The 18,592-nt window shown below is 28.0% G+C and overlaps 1 protein-coding gene across 2 annotated transcripts in view; it reads left to right on the forward strand.

Annotated features, from left to right (window-relative positions):
- Positions 1-18,592, forward strand: part of C3G (C3G guanyl-nucleotide exchange factor) — a 56,099-nt gene that overhangs the window by 5,317 nt on the left and 32,190 nt on the right. For both annotated transcript variants that reach the window (XM_043042948.3, XM_043042947.3), the window contains exons 3-8: positions 267-439; positions 2,443-2,590; positions 5,768-5,859; positions 7,764-7,982; positions 14,954-15,551; positions 16,498-16,657. In XM_043042948.3, the coding sequence (XP_042898882.1) occupies positions 267-439; positions 2,443-2,590; positions 5,768-5,859; positions 7,764-7,982; positions 14,954-15,551; positions 16,498-16,657 (1,390 nt within the window). The remainder of the gene's footprint in view (positions 1-266; positions 440-2,442; positions 2,591-5,767; positions 5,860-7,763; positions 7,983-14,953; positions 15,552-16,497; positions 16,658-18,592) is intronic.

The following is an 18,592-nucleotide window of genomic DNA, read 5'->3' on the forward strand; positions in this document are numbered from 1 at the left end:
TGCTTCGCTGCATCTTTTTTAAAAATTTTTTTAAATATTATGACTTAGTTTCATTTTTATTGATTCACTATGGCGTGTAAAATGAAAAGTAAGAAATGTCTATTTCCCCATGGGAAGAATACTTTAAATTGCAAAAATGACCCACCAAAAAACTCTATCTGTATTTTGTTCTCTACTTTTATAAATGCAATTCTTTTTTCAGATACTATGTATATTTTGCTTTTTTATAGTTGCAAGTAGGTTTCATTATTTGAACTTTTTTCTAGGATATAAATACCATTTTACATTCTGTGCATCTACTTTCTACTGATCTAAGATACTTTCAAGATGTGGTGGAAAAGAATATCCTTGAAATGCTTCCAGGATCAGCGACAGTTATTTTAGAAACTGTTTTTAATATCAATTCCATTTTGAAAGAATCTTTATTAAATGAACAAAGGTAATTTTCTTATAAATTCCCCCCCCCCTGTTAAATCACTTGATTTTTTCACAAATTTATGCATCTTTAGTCTCATAATATATCATTTAAAAATACATGTCAAATTATAAGTTTATTTCACCTTAGAGCAATATTACATAACTCTGCTGTATTTTATCCACTTGTTTTCATCATTATGTAAAAAAAAAAAAAGAAAAAAAATTCAGACTTTCTTTAAAATTTTTTTTTTAAAATTGAATTATTAAATTGATGAAAAGCACAGAATGTTTTAATAGTCATTGAATCTTAAAATAGGTTTTTTTAGAAAGAATAATTTTTATGCATTTTAGTCAAAGTCTATGGAAACATGTATGAAAAATATTACATTATCCAAATTAATGTTAGCTAAGATTTATTATAATGCTTAGTTAAGCTTATATTTGATTACTATTTAGTTTAATACTTTACTTAGAAAAGAGTTGTCACTGAACACTACAGTTTCGATAGAACGCACCATCCAACATCCGTGAAAAGCATATTGAAAGTTTATAAAGAAGATAAATGTTTAAGTTATAGGCTGCACCACCATATACACCATACTTCCAATTTTAGCCACTAATAAGTTTAAAGCAGGCCTTTTGCGCTCAAAAAAGAAAGACTACAAATTTTAGCTGCGGTATATCACATATGAAAGTAACTCAAAAACTTTCTAACGTAGAAAGTGTGAGCTCAAAATCCCATGTGTAACTTTGGAAGCACTAATGTCATGATGTAAAAGAAAATCGAAACTGCTAACTGGTTGCAGTTGAAGGGATAGGAATGGGAGTTAAACACTATGCGTTAATCATGTGGTGCTGGTGATCTCATCAAAAAGAACAGCAAGCACTTTTTCCTCTTTTCTTGACCAATGCTCTTCACCCACTCATTCACTTTTAAGAACAAATCTTTCTAAAGGGTAATGGAAGTGAAACATAACATGTCAATCATGTGGGTCTGGTGACTTCATCAGTAAGAACAACAAGAATTTTTTTCTTCTCTTCTCGATGAACATGCTTTACTCACTCATTCACTCCCGAGAACAATCTCTTGTAGATGTGAGTTTGAATTTCCATTTGAGATATGTGTCTTTTCCAATTTTGTTTTTCTTTTTGCATGATTGTTTAAACCCGGAACACATTTTTTCCAAATCTTCAGAACAGAAGCAGACTTATAATTCTTCTGTAGTTGTAAATTGAATTATGTGCACATTCATATCACATCCCATCATCAATCAAAAACTTGTCTTACCCCACTATATTATAATAAAATGAAATATTAGTTAAAAATGAGAAATATATACCCTTTTACGAACAAACTGATATTGGTCTGCTTTTTTAGAAATTTTTTTATACATTTATTTCTGATTAAATCCACGTTGAACCTAGAATTCTTGCTCAAAGCAGATGGGAAACTGAATTCAACGGATACGCTGCAGATCATGATAGTTTAAGTTTTAAATACAGATAGATTGTGAGGTTTAAACTGTTAATTTAAGTAAACCTTGATGAAGGTGGGAAATGTATACCCAGAAAAACTATTTGAAGGCTCACACATGCTTTCTTTGTCTTAGAAAGAAAATCCTGTCTAAATATTTGACATTCATTGGAACTTTTAAAAAATTAAGATTTTCTCAAAATATGTCATTATTTTGCTTTCTAACACTAATATCCTTGAACTTAACTACTCAAAGCAGATTTGTGGGTTTAACTACTGGGGTTTTCACCCCTTTATGTAACTGTTACCATTCTAACAAGAATGCAATAAAACCACTTAATTTTTCAAAGTTTGTGTATTGTCTAATTAAAACAGTTGTACTTATATCTACATATTTGCAGACACTTATACCTTGTAAGATGTAAGTTTAATAGAAAAAAATTTAGAAATGTATTAGTTTTACTACTATAGTACTTTAAAAATAATTTTTGTATTATTGTATTTTTATAATGATATATTATTATGATATTTTAATAATGATTTTTTCATAGCTCTTTGATGTTATCTGCATCCAATCAGGTATACCAAACTCTTTCAAATCTCATTCGATGGGCTGATAATGTATTGCTGTATGGTGAAAAAGCTGCTGAAAAGGAAAATGTCTGCGAAATAGTTCAAGCTGTAAAAGATGCAGTAAAAGTACTGTATTTCTATGCTTTAAATGTATTAATATCTTAATAATAATTATTATTTTCTTGTTAAGTGTCTAAGCAATTTTCATTATCTATTATGTTAAAATTTTTATTTTATTTAATATTTTTAGTTGTATGTAAAAACTTTTTAAAAAAATCTTAATTCAGTCCATATTGATTCAGAGCATTTATTTTTTTCAACAGTTAATATTTCAAATAGCTAAACTGAAAACTTTTTATTTTGTATGCATTTTGTATTTAATTATTTAAAGACATATGTAACACATCTTCTCCTAACTTCTGCCATTTACATATTTTTGTATTTATTGGTTTACTGCTTTCATTTGACACTTTTAGGTCTCTTTTGTCTTTCTTAATTAATCTGTTCAATTACTAATTACCTGAATGGATTAGTTTGAACTTTGTTTTTTACTTAAATTTAAATAGTTAGATTGTTTTTAGGATTATTTTAATTTAGTTGTGATTATACTGTAAATTCAGTGCCAGCAAAGTTTTTACAATAATTTTTTCCCCAAATTTCAGAATATAAGGCAAAAGTATGAATTCGCTACTTTCAAACATGTTTTATTAAAATTTCTCGGTTATAGGACATAGCGTATGGTTTGACCCAATGTTCCCTGGACCTGGATTTTAGCTTTGATTTGTCTGACCACGGATTCAATATATATTTCTACAATCCATACATCATTTATATTCCAAAAAATAATTATGCTTTAACAAACCTTTTTTTAAAACATTCCAGACACGATTGGAAAATTAGTCTCAATCTCATATTGTTGAAACACTGTTATAAAATCCTGGATGTGTTGCAAAATCACGATATTCTTTGAATAAATACTTGAAACCTTTTAAATTTATTCATGACTTCTAAAAGTATTATTTTTTACAAGAAGACATTGCATACTTTTTAAAAAAAATCATGTAATTATAATAAATTGACCAGCATGTATGCCTGTAATAATGTGTAACTTTGAGTGACAGAATCTATATTTATGGATATTATAGAATCGATCTGCAATTTATTTAATAATTAAATACTGTAAATTAATTTAAGTTTAATATTCGAACTTAAGAAAAAGTGCTTGAAAGTTGAACACAGCCTATAAGTAGTAACTTGTGTATGTGTGTAACACAGGCTTATTGTTTTAATATTTCTTTTAGACATTTATTTTGAAATAACTAAATGAAAATACACTTTTTGAAAAGTACTTTGAAATAATAATTATGTAGTTTTATGCTTTTGTTGTTTTTCAAATAATAGTTATTTTAAGTATAGAAAATTACCCCTAAAATAAAATTTTGTATTTAATATTGTTTGAATCAGTGGTTCCCAATCTTTTCTCCTTTGTGAATTCTTACTAAAATCTGAAGAAAAATAGGCAAACCTCTTTTGTAATCTGTAGTAACAGGTAAAAAATATCAAAGAACCTTTTTTTTTTGTTTTTTTTTGCTGCACAATAATTAATGACCAAAAATTGAAACATGATCATTAAGCATCTTAGTCTGGACATTTATAAAATTAAAATATCTGAAATAAAAAATTTATGCAATATCAATTTAACAATACAAATGTTTCTCTACTAAGTATAAGTTACATCTGAGACAATCTTAATGGAATGTTTCTAACTATCTGATGGAATAAGGAAATTCAAAGTTTGACTCAATAACCTACAATTTCAGTCTCATATCAGGCTATGCATTTAGCTTTAATCTAAGTTTATGTATAAATTTATGTCTCATGATAAGAATATGTTGTGTAAAAGTAATAAAATAATTTATAATTACCTAAATAGTTTATTTTATTAATCCTAAATTAGAAGATCAGAATCAATCATAGATTAGAAAGATCTATTTTTAAATAATGATTTTTAAAAATTGTTTTAGAAAACTATCACAGAATAACCCAATGGGTTTTTCTTTTATATTTTTGTTAAAGACTGTACTCGGATGCTTAATAGTAATTTTTTTTGTATCTGGTTGTAAAGTAGTCATGGAAGTTAAGTATAAATTTTTACATATTTAATGCTTTGATCAAGTTTAGTGGAATTTTCTGATTAAAAGTTTCTAAAATGTCCAAAACATTTGTATTCATTTTTCTGCTGACATTCGATTCAAAAGATGAACTATTTTTAACTCTAAACAACCAACAATTTAAAATACAACATACCATAACTGGTTTTTAAACAGTCCCACACATTAAACATGTTGACAAATATGCTTTGTAGTGATAGATTTGATTAATCTAATACAAAGTATGAAAACTAAGATTGCAAACTCTTGCAGCCAAAGAACGGGAAATTACTAGAAAACAGATGAGAATCATGGTAAAAAGATGCTAATTTATATCTTAACATTTTTAAAATACTAACATTGAAGTAAATATTGGTACAAAGACTTATTTTTTTGTAACAGTAACCATAATATATTTGCTGACCCCCATAATGGAAGGTTGGAAAGCGATGATTCAAATGATAACATCAAAGATTTTAAAATTCATCTATAAAATAAATTTTTATGTTATTTGAAATATTATACAGTTAGATTTAGAAGTAGGAAGATATAGTAGTTTTGCTAACTTTTATAATTGCCTAATTCTTACTCTTCCCAAATTTTCAGCAAGATTAAGTGTTATCCATATTTTTCTAAATGATTGGGTTTCTTTCAATACTTTTTATTATTTTCAAATTGAAATATGTATCATGAGTAAAGAAATTCTTATCCATGTCAAAATTTAATGTGCTTCCTGTTGCTTCTATATTAAAGTCTACTTGGAAAATGTATAATGAAATATGAAAGCTTAATGAAATATGGAAATTTAAATGTCATTTTAGTAAACATTTTAATAAAAATAATTAAGTTGTCTCATAACAAAATTGAGACAGTGAGAAAGCAAAAATAAAGTTTTGCCTATTATTTACTCATATTATACTGTAAATTACTCATAGTGTCTTATAAAAGAGGAAAGGAAACCTTTTTTTAAGATCAGTAATGCTTAAAAAAAGAAAAACTAATTTTTCAATAGTTAGAAAATAATTTATTGGAAGTATGTAAATTATGACAAGATGTCTGATGTTAATTTCTTTAAAAACACTCATGAAATTGATACTGAAGAAAAAAACATTTATTCCTATTTCCTTTTCATTGTTCCTACCTTTTATTTCAGAGTTTAGTTCAGCTTTCTTTGGATCGCTTGCAACAAAAAGAATTGCAAAACCCCTGTGATGAACAAACTTTATCCTCTGCTAAACCTGAAAGGTAAGCAGTTATAATAATTTTTGACTCTAAGGTTAAGTCCAACTTAATGCCTGAACCAAATTTTATCATCTAGAATTTTTAGTAGTTGTAGCGTATCTACCACTACATAATTACAAATACAATTCACTAGTATATAAGACATGCTAACTCGATTCTATGGTGGGGTACCTTTTTAGAGATGACGGTTAACATTGTCAATAACTATTCCCCCCACATTGGTGACCTGGATGTGATGTTAACACGCCTACCTTTGCAGTAACGCCCAGTTTGATATGAGCACGCCTACATCGACAGTAATGCCTACTTCATTGGATGGTCCACATTGAATAGTTGACTTGCTACTTGTGACTGCGACATTATCCACCTCCTCATGCTGTTGCTTCTCAGTCTCGATCACACACAACGTATACACTCAACTGCTAAAGGCAACACAGGAGCGACCACGACTGTGAACTTAATACAGCTCTCACAATCAGCACACAAAAAGTACGGTGATCTTAATACAGCTCTCCCGGCTTCTCACAAAACAGCAATTAATCAGCTAGTGGTATCCATTCATCGAATTCTATAACAGATATAATTCTGGTGGGGAAGTACTGTAGCGTATCTACCACTAAAAAATTACAAATACAATTCGCTAGTATGTAAGACCTGCTAACTCGATTCTATGGTGGGGGTTCCTTTTCATAGATGACGGTTGACATTGTCGATAACTATTTCCCCCACAGTAATAAACAAAACAAAAGTTTCTAAACTATTTGTAGTTTTTATTTTCTATTAAACGACTATTGCATCCATTCCACTGGATAATCATTGAATAGTATAATTACAAGTGGATTTAAATCATCTTAAAAAGAAAATCTTTATTTAGGGGATACTATGAAAAAAAATGTCATGTTTTATTTTAATAATATGCATTTTATGTTATGAATTTCATTTCACATTATCAAATTTATTACGTAAAAACTTCCAGTCTCCAGGAAGCAAACTGTTGTAGGCAGAGGTGTGAAAAACCTACAGGGATCGACATCAGTTGTTTTTCTCACTTACTGTCAGTATCTTAAAAAATAGTAACTTTTATTCACTATTTTTAAGGCTTAGTCACTTATTTCACCCATTTTTTTAGTTGCATTTCACAATATTTCCCTCATTTCAGTGAAAAGAAAGATTTCACGTTTAAATATTGATGGCTTTCATGTGCATAGATAGAATATAAAAATGGCTGTTTTAAAAGAAAAAAGAATCAGCATTAGAATGTTAATGATTGTTAAAAAGCACACGAAATCTTTTATGTACATATATATACACACACATACACATATACATATATATATATATATATATATATATATATGAAATTAAATCAAGCAAGATCTTCGTATTCTATATGGGATCTATTCTTTGAGGGATGAAATTGTTTTGGAAATGGATACTCACTATTAATTAATTAAGAAGCCTCTTCTCTCGTAATAGAGTTCGACCCTTAGGGAGGAAATGTTAAATGTGCTTTTAATCTTCTTAATATAGTTGTTTTAAAAAACTGATTAATTTGTAAGCTATCTAATATTTTAGCATAAAGTTCTTTTCATATTAAAAAATATGTAATTCTGAGGAAAAAAAATGGATTACTCTTATTATGTGTTTTACAATTTGCATTTAATTTAGAAAAATGTCTGACAAAGTGGACACTCCTCCTGGTTTTAAATCTTACCATTTACTTTAACTTAGGAATATCTTGATTCCTTGGTCATGTTCTGTTTCATTTGTCAATATTGGTTCCTTGGAATTTATATTTATTATTGTTGATATTGCTTAATACCTAGAGGATTAGATAAAAATTGAACAAATTAAAACTGTTGATTTTATTATTTCATAATTTTATCACATTTTGTTTTATTTTTCAGCCCATATAGAAATTCATTACCTGATATTCCATTAACACCCAGAGAATTAGAGATACTTGAACAAACTAAAACTGTTGATTTTCCTGTTTTGACTCAATTGCATCATTCTACCTCATCAGATAGTATATTGAGTTTAAGAAATTCTTCAAAACATATTGATACAAAACCACCTCCTAAGCCTCCACTTCCTTCATTTATAGAAAGGACTTCTATAAAAAGGTAACAATGAAATAATGATCAGATTTTAAACATACAGTAGGTCCCACGTGTAAAGAGGCCACAATTAACTAGAAAAAGTTTTACAGTTTAAAATTTTTAAATTCTCTTATATTTTGAAAAAGCCTTTTATTTGATAAAAGTTTAAAAGTCTTTTATTTTATAACAAGTTATCAATGTAATAGAGCGTATTCTTTTAACAAACAATTTTGTTTTACTTCTTGAGATGTAGCAAAAAGGATACTTTTTGGAAGAACGAAATAATTTCTGATATAATGAAAATATAAACATGTACAATGTGCCAAAAAAATAAAAAATCACCCTTAATTACTTTTAATTTAATGATTGGATCTTCATGTACTAAAACTTATTCTTCAGGGTTCAAGGAGCTTACGTCAAATATGTTAATTAATTAGTACATATGTTTTCTGACACAAAAACAATTTTTGTTTCAATCAAAGCAAATTTTTTGAAGAAGTTATTTTAATTAAGAAGTCTTATGTTTAGAATTCGATTTCCCAAGAGCTATTTGATAGATTTTATTCAGTATCTTGCCTTGTAAAATTACGTTATTTAAATTAATTTAAAAATTTGTATACTTTACAGCTCAAAATTTTTTTTACTAATGTTTAATAAAATAATAATAATAAATTATTATAAAAAATTATTTTTGCATAAAATTGCCTTCAGATAAAAGAATTTTATTGTATGTGCAAAATGTTTTCTATTCTCTTAAAAAATTCTCAAGATATAGTTAAATGTGCAAAGAGTCAAATTGACGTTAAGGGGCCCAAACTGCGATCAGCTCTCCTGACCAAACTATTAGGGCCATTTTTCCCAAATTATGGCTAGGATTAGGGTCAGAAATCTGAATTTGTTGAAAAAATATGTTTATTCAGAGAAAGTACATTTTTATGTTAGATTTTGTAACTTAAATTATTGTTTGCACTAATTAATTAGTATGTTTGAGGTCACCCCCTCCAACCATTAAAATTGAATCCTATTAAATGAAAATACAATCATTAGACCAAAAGTTATTCAGCGTGGTTATTTTTTTTCTTCTTCACACTGTACACAGTCAGTCTTCTAAATTTATTAAAGGTATTTCCGCATATAATTAGTAGCAAGAAAATTGTTCTGAATGTGGTAAAGCCTTATGAGAAAGGCTGATTTGAAATGCATTTTCTATTTCCTTATAAAATATGGTTCTGACTGTATTAAGATTGATTAAAATTTTTTATTGGTATTGGTAAAAATTCCACATGCGAAATTTATAATTTGAGCTTCCATACATACTTGAACCATGCTTACTGTGCTTTGGCCTTCTCATTACCCTTCTGATTTTGACCCAAGTAGCAGACAGTAAGATAAGATAGAAAGAATGTCAAAACTGCTTCAAACAGCTAATAATGAAGTTTTTGAAAAAAGAAAGAACTCTAAAGTAGTTCGTGTGAGCTTTGTTGATCTGCAAGAAAAAATATATAAAGCGGGAATTTCTTAAAAAGAGTATTGTAAAATTCAGAATAATTTAGCACTATCGGTATAAGCCAATTTTTACGGACCAGTAGAATATAATGTAGGAAACAGGATAACATATGAGGCAAATAACATACAACCAGATTTCCACTGTTTTTAGAACAAAAAATTATGTTTTTAGAACAATTTTCTACACATGATGATTATTTATAGATATAAAAAAAATTTTATTATAAAATGTATTGATAATTATAAAAGTTTTAAGTAGACTGTAGTAATGCCAGACTAGGATTGATGATTTATCAAACATGCTGGTGCTTGTTTTGTAAATAATGTTACAGTAACTTTATTAAAATGCATTTTATTACTGTCTTTCGGATTTTATTCCTATATTAATTAAAAAAAATCTTTAGAATGGATCCTCTAAGTATCAACTAACTAGGAAATAACATATATATTATTGAAATATGTTGTACTACTGTTTTATGAGTTTATTTATGTATTAATTTTTTTAAAAAATCACTTCAAAATGGATTAACTAAAAAGTAACTTGTCAAACTTTGAGTAAAAGCGAAGGTATTTATTGTTAGAGCAGTTTTTTCAATGTGGACTTTAAAATGAAACACGATATAAAAAATCATTATTGCTGTGCCAATTATGCAGTCTGTCTAACACATTTAAGTACACAGCAAAATTTCCTGATACTATACAACTAAAAATTATGTGACACAATAGCAGGAAAATTCTTAAATTATAACTGAAATAAAATGTTATCAAGAAATGTTTGTTAATTAAAACTGATTTTATTATTTAATATTGTGATTTTTAGAAATTTTGATTAAAATGATTGTCTTTAAAGTTTAAGTACTTTAACAGTTTCTTAGTAAATGCAGGATTGGTTGGATGAAGTGAGGTATTTTCTGTAAAGCATAAAGGCAGACATATTATTTCTAATCAAGAGTTCCGACAATCAAATAATGAAAGCTGCAGAATGGTTATTTGTACCATTCAGTCATGAAAAAAAAATAGAAAAGATCCGGTGAATTTTTTCAGCAGGCAGCTGGGAGACAAATCTGTAATGGTTTGGTAAACATTTGGATTTGATGGACAAAAGTGTCAGCAGAAGACATTGTCGGCAAAACTGGAAACGACACCCTTAACTCAATTTTGGAAAAGTAATCTCTTTTTTTTTTAAGGGAAACAAACAAAAATCTTTAAATTGTCATGCTGGTGTAGTCATAACGCTATAGAGAAATGCTTTTTTTTATTTTCAATTACAATATTTCTATTAGAGAATTATAAAACCTATGTCAATCCTAAATATTGATTTGCTAAGCATGTGAACTAGATAAATTACAATCAATGCATTCAAGGTTAAAAAAGAAAACCGTTAGTTTATTTAATGAAAATATCACCTAAATTATTCTAGAATGAATATTTATTATAGGAAATATTTTTAATGAGTATAATCTTTTGTGACATACAAATGTAAACATTAAAATCTATTTTTCTCATGCTTTATCAGTCTCAAGCAGTTTAATTGACTCTTTAAAACCAGTTGTTTTTGCAGGTTTTTTATTTTCAATACACATAATTGTTGTAATTTGCATTCAATATGTTGTCATTTTGTTAAAATCAATTTTGAAATTGAAAAATGTTTGTTGCTGACTGTGATAAATCAATTTATAAGTTTATAAATATTTTTATGCATTTGTAAACTAATTTCTTCATTCAATTATTCTCTAAAATGTCCTTCAATGAATACCTCATAAACAAAATCACTGCTAATTATTACTGACTCCAATTAATTCACTATTCACCAATCCATTGATTGATATCCTTTCATTCCTCATTCTCACTTTATTCATTCGCTGTACCTAAAATTGTTCATGATGACAGTTTTCATAACAAAGCGACGAGCGCTCTTGTAATTAATTGCATCTGAAATATACAATCTTGAAAATAACCGTTTAAAATAATTTAAAAAATGACCTCATTTAAAACACATTAAAAAAACGGACTGTCATCATAGTATTCTTAAATTATTATTCCTATCAAATAACTTTTGGGAAAGATTTAATATTCTCTACTCAGACTTATAATGGTATATAAAACCATATGTAAAATTAAATCAAAACCAATGTACAGCGCTAAATACAATAATAATCGCTTAGATAAATCAGATGAATAAAGAACTTATCGAGCTTGCTATAAGCAAATATTCTTAGAGATAAAAAGTCTTACTTCAGTTCCCCAGAAAAGACTTTTTATAATTATTTTAAATATATGTCAAAGAACAAAATTTGTAAGATATTTTAAAAGTGTATGTTTCTTGTTGCTAACTTAACATTTACTAAGATCTTGGTAATTATCTTGATTGATTATATATGTTGATTTGAAGGAATCGTGGAAATTGAATTTTTGCCCCTGTTTCTAAATAGTCCCTATTACTCAAAAAATCTGCTGAGATTTAAATGAAAAGCTTAAATTGAAATAACACTTTGAGACAAAATAGAAATATATTTTACATAAAATATTGAAATTTGTATCAGCAAATTCACATTATATTAAGAGAATGTTTGACACATAGATTAAATTGACATAAATTTGAACTCATGGTCATTCTCCAAGGTCACTCTTCCCCCTGTTTTTCTCTTGCATTCACCTTTTGAGAATATTCCCTTGTTTGTTGCATGGTTTTCTAAACCAAAAAACTCTACAGAAAAGATCCTCCATGTAAAATATGGAACTCATTCTTTTCAATGTTGAACGAGTGGTTTTTCTGCTGCACACTCTTTTCATCTTTAATTAAGCTATTAACCTAAGAATACATATTTAATAAAAAGCAACCTGTAAATATATTTTTAAAGCAAACAATGCTTTAAAGAAGGAGGAAATAAATAATTTACAGAGCTTTAAATCTGTGTCTCATTCGGCGCTTACCAAGGCGTTCACCTTGCCAGCTACTTTCGCCGACCCTTATGGTACGACATACCTGCATCTCCTTATGGGAAGACTAAACATCTGAAATGTATCAAGATACACTGAAGAAACATCTAATCTCTCGTTTCAAGACCTTCTAGGAAGAACTGATTGTACATTTCAAAAAAAAAAAAAGCCTCTTTACATTCAACAAAAATTAATTTTTTTCAATAAAATATTCAGGTGCTAGATAGATTGGCCTGCTCTGAGTTAAGACCTAAATCCAATTGAGTACATTTAGGGAATTTTAAACTGCTAATTATATAGAAATCGTAAACAGTGTAGCACTGCAAAAGAACTCCAAGAATCTATTGAGAAATCATGGTATTCTTTCTCCTAAAAGCTAATTAATTCTATGGAACAATGTATACTTGATGCTTTTTTGTATTGTGAGTGAATAATTTTTGTATATGTAATACAAAAATTATAAATACTTTTGTATTAATAAAAGCATTAAAACTCTTTTCATAAAATGTCTTTGGTAAAGAATAGGTGTAGAGATATTCTATTTTGGGACTCAAGGCTGAAAACATACCATTGATCAAAACACTGCTTTTACTTCATCTCATTTTAAAAAAAAATTTTGAAACAAAATAAAATTCAACAATTATTGACAACTGCACGTCATCCGCAGTCTAATGGCAAGGTTGAACACCTTGGTCAAAGAATAATTACGCGTTTAAAATGTAAAATTAATGAAAAACCTACTAAAACTCCCTGGTCAACTTTGTTAAAAGCTATAGTTAATACTCATAACTTAACTCCCCCATTCTGTAACAAAGTTTCCACCTGCATATCTCATGCATGGTTGGCTCCCCTATGAAAATCCCTTAAAGGAAGAAATCTATCCACCTGTTGAGGAAGCTAAAAAGATAGCAATTCAAGGAACTAAAGAATATCATGAAAGAAATAAAATTTATTATGATGCTAGATTTTTAGACATAGATTTTAAAACTGGTGAATTAGTTATGTTTGAGGAATTTACTTATCCTAATACGAGGAAGTTGTCACCTCCTTTTAGTGGACCATATAAAATTCTTCAAAAAATTTCAGAAGCTAATTATAAAATAATTTAAGTAAACAAAATTTTGAAATAGTACATGTATCAAAGCTTAGGAAATATCGCAGCCCACAATTGTCGCAGCCCACCATTAAATCATGAATAGTGTCCAAATGAAAAGAATTTTTTTTAACTTTCTTCAATGGAAGAAGTAAGCCTGATATTTTTGAGAGATCTGAATCGCGTGTTGAGATGTTTACCTCAGCATCATTTGGATGTGAGGGCGAGGAAAGTTGAACTTTTTTTCTCTCTCAATAAGGTGAAAAAAATTTTATAAACTTTTTTTGTATTGACCAGTCTGGATCTCTCAATATCACTGTGCTTCATGAAATTCTGTTTTCCTCCATTTTAATGGGGAATACAGATTTTCATCAAGTAAATAACCCCTTTAACCGCACAGAATCTTAAATTCTGATTAAATGACACTTGTTGTCCAGTTCGTTCACATAAAAAATGTGTATATTTTTGTGCGAAAAAATTTTTTGAAAATTTTAGTAGAATAGTTATATAAATATGTTTCATTTTTCTTTCTGTTTAGTTGACTAAACAGATAAATTACATTATCATGTTTTCATTTTTGTCATTGTAAATAATTGTTTTTTTTTTTTACACATAATTGAAAAATTGTTATTTGTAGTAGGGAAAAGGAACAGTTGTACCAACCTAAATTTTAAAAATTTAAAGTATTCTAAATTTTTTATTTTGGCTTACCAAAATTTTTTTTTGGGGGGGGGATGTAATACACTTATTATAAATATTTTTGTATTAATAAAAGCATTAAAACTCTTTTCATAAAATGTCTTTGGTAAAGAATAGGTGTAGAGATATTCTATTTTGGGACTCAAGGCTGAAAACATTCCATTGAATTACAATTAGATTTATATTTCACAGGAGTTATTTTTAGAATCTTTCCCTCTTTCACTTCCATATTAGGAAGCATTAAATGATTTTCCTTAATTCATAGGGTTACGAAGTACCTATTCCACGATTGAGCCTTTTCACCTCATTATCTGTTAGTACTTAGTGCAGGAGCGATTGTTTTTGCATGACTCTTGCTGTATGATGTGATCCATGTAAGATGTGCTGGAACCATCTGGAGTTTTGTCCACCCCTACCTTGCAGAGAGTGGATGTGAAATGTTATAGCCACCAGCCTACCCGTAAACAAAACTAATGAAGGAATGATTGATTCACGACTGAATTAATTAAGCTAATTGTAACTAATGATAACAGGGATGTAGCCCTGTTATTACATATACATACACATACATTGTATTTTATTACTTTAAATATACCTTAAATTTTTATGTATGGAATATTCTATATTTTTATCAATAATATGCATGAAAATTCTATTATTTGATAAACTCTGCTAAATAATTTTGACAGTTGTGCATTTAGAGAAAAAGTCATAATTTTAAGTATAAAGTATCCTTAAGTATGCACTTCTTTTTTAGTAATCCTGATTGCACTAGTTGTGAATCTGCCCCACCTCTACCTCCAAAGAAAAAGCTGAACACAAATAATCTAGAATTAACAAAACCAGACACTGAACAATTGACTGGTAGTTTTGGCTCTATAAACACTGATTTCAATTCATTATGTACTATTGATTGGCCCTTTAGTCAGTCTCCAGATAACTTAACTCCTATTAGTAAATCATCAGCATCAAGCTTGGACTCTAATTTAAATTTAAATTATTCGATTGATGATTTATCTTATTCTAAGCATAAATATACAAAGTGTTCTGAAACTCATCAACAACAATGTATGTCTAGTTTAACATCTCAAACTTATAATGCTGAACTTTCATCATTTGCTTCATCAATGACGACTGCAACTACTTCCGTATCCTTGCATTCAAATGATATTTCTGGTAGTTCTCATGAAATTGTGAACTCAGTCAATGAATTCAGTGTTTCTACTAGTAGAATAAGTTATCAAACTTCTTCAACTACAGAGACTGATCCTCCAGCTTTACCAATTAAGCTACGTAAATTACGGAATCTTTCACAGTATGACAATATGCCGCAAGTTTTTGTCTCGGATATTGATGTAAGTAGTTTTTAAAATTTCATTTCATTTTATATTCATAATTTGTTGGAATATTTTCTTTATGTTTCAAATGTTTTGTTTACTAAATAAAGTTATAAAACCTTAAAAAAAGGTTTTAATCTAATTATCTTTTTAACACTTGTTTGTTAGTCCTGATTTTTTTCCCTTTTTTAAACTTGTGGTTTCTTTCAACAAAGCATCAATTTCTCCCATATTATTCTGGGATAAAGTGGCAAATAACGAACTAATATCTGTACAGTTTTTTCTGCAGTCAAAATGCTGAAGTATATAAATGAACTTGCATCTTTTTTAGATTTTTAAATAAAAATAGAAAAGAATTTTGCTCAGAAAAAAAAAAATGTTTTATGCTTGCATACTATATAGGTTTAAAATTTAAATCACGGCATAACTTTACATATTGTATGCTTTGTTATAATTCTGTTAAATTACTGTTATATTTGTACTTAATTCTGTTTATTCCAAATATTGTTCATTCTAATGCTTTTCTTAAGCAGTTCTAAAATTTTTAAAAGTTTACAATATTTGTATTTTCATATCAAACATTTCATCAACAACAATATATTATGTTTTCTTTAATAAACAAGGAGATGAAAAATCTATATTGATATTTTATAGAAAAGCATTTATGTAGCATAAGAGTATAAGAAATGATACTTATGCATGTTTATTCATCTATTAGGGTAAAAGCATTAATGGAGCATGACAAGCATGTAAATACACATTATATTCAACATGAAAATAAATTTATGAGCAAAAAATTAGATAAGTTTCTAAAATACTTAAGTCACTATAATTCAAATACTATAATTCACTTCTAGTGTTAAACATTTGATAGCTTAAAAAAAAATGAACTTGATGTTAAGTTTTTTTTTTTAAAATAGGTACTAAACGAAATAATATTTTATTTATTTGTTTTTCTTAATAGAAAGAACCAGATGGTTTCAATCCACAGTGCTCATTAATCTGTAACCACCCTCATACCTGGTCTGAAGGCAATCATATGTCTTTATGTCCTCATCATAATTTTGGTTCCAAAGACAGAGAAAATGGAAAGCCACCCCCTCTTCCTCCCAAGGAAAAAACAAGTATGCATGTTAAATTTCAAAGATTTCACGATAATCAGTTGTTGCAAATTTTTGTAACTGAAAGGTTTGCATGGAAGGACTGAATTAAGTATTATAATTGCATTTTAAAACATTTTTACTTTTTTATATGAATAAAAGAAAACTTTTCTTTTAAATTCCATTAACTTTATTAATTGCTAGGCTAAGCATATAAATTTAATATATTTGTTCTAATATTTTCTATTATGTTTCCCTTTAATTTAAAACACAATTTATATTCAAATCTACTAAAATTGGATGTTTCAAATTAATTTTCCTAAAGAAGAAAGATTTGAAAACTAATTTATTTAAGATTAATTTTTTACTAACTACTTTTTCCAAAATATTTTTGAGACTTCATTTTGTAAAATAATTTTTGAATCTGATCAGCCATATCAAGAGATAGTAAATGTTTAAGTGAAGAAGTAATTTTTTCATAAACTAGTTTATTATTTTAAATATTTTTTTTAATAACTTGTGACTTTCAGTTTTAAAATTTTATTTTGAAATTGAATTAGTCTTATTGTTATTTTTGTTTTCTTTATTATTTTGTTTTCTTTATTATTTTATTTTATTGATACATCAAAGATTTTAAAATTTGTGCAGCTAGTAAAGTTTGTGCATAGTTAATAACCTTGATCAGTCATATTTAAATATTTTAAAGCTAATTATTTTTATTTTGATGAACTGTTTTCTGTTGTAGTAGCACTTTATTTATGTTACACTCTAGCTGCACAATGGGCTGTTGGTGATGGTTCAGGAAACACCCCTGATGATAATCCGACGATATGTCATCATAATTTTGAACCTCTGCAAAGGATATGACTTGCCCAATTTGGTAGCCCAACAACCTGTGTTCATGGTTGGGCACTTTATGGTTGAACACTTTAACAAAGTCTAATACTGTGCACTCTTGGTCTCTTCACAGACTGATCAAAGTGGGCACACACTCGCTGACTGACCGCAGACAGTGGTACTTGACTTCAGTGATCTCACTGGGAACCGAGTCTTACCATCAGTTTATTGTGTGACCCAATTCTACAAACCATTTTACCCCCAATTTCATGTGACACACTTATATTTACCAATTTATCACACATGAACACAATTTATCAGTTATTTTAAGAGGGGAATGGAATATACATTTAATTAAAAATAAAAGATATCACCCCTTTGTTCTAGTGATCAAATTTTTACATACTAAATTATTACTTTACATTGTCAAATGATTGATGTCAACTATGCTAATTAATTAGTGCTAACTTTTGATTAGGTTATGAAATGAAATACAAAAAGGTACTTTTTCTGATTAAGTCAGGGGTGGGCAAACTGGTGAAATGTTTTCTGAAGCATTTTAGTTTCCTTAAAATTATTCAAGTCTGAACTTAATTATTAATTGTAATGATTTTTTTAAAACACCTTAATTCAACCTTCCTAAAATTCTATAAGTACTGAAACTGTCAGTTTGAATGTCATTTTCTACAGCAAAACACTATGCACATTACACTCCTTGCTGCCTGTCCCCTTAACTTTACATAATCTGTATTTATTTTTGCTAAAGATAAGGAAATGGGGGAGTAATAATTTCATTTAGACAGTTACAACTTAATTTAAGAAAGTTGTGAATTGGCAATAGTTAAGATGGTGTCAAATTGTTAGATAAACACCAGTTTCAGTTTTACGTGCAAAATAAGAAAGTGAAAAATTAAGTTTATACAAAAAATGTGAGGAAGTATTAACTTTTCTTTATTAAAACTTCCATATTTTTTTAAAAAATACTGTATCCAAATTCATAATTTCACAGTATTTTTTAAACAGAAAATAAAAACTGTAAACGTATATTAAATTAATTTTTTTGAATTTTAAAAATGCACACTTACCGTATATTCCAGTGTTAGTAGAAGTCTATCGCTGAAA

The sequence above is a fragment of the Parasteatoda tepidariorum genome, chromosome 11 (assembly GCF_982258835.1).
Source record: "Parasteatoda tepidariorum strain Cologne lab strain chromosome 11, Ptep-v5.0, whole genome shotgun sequence".
NCBI lineage: Eukaryota > Metazoa > Arthropoda > Arachnida > Araneae > Theridiidae > Parasteatoda > Parasteatoda tepidariorum.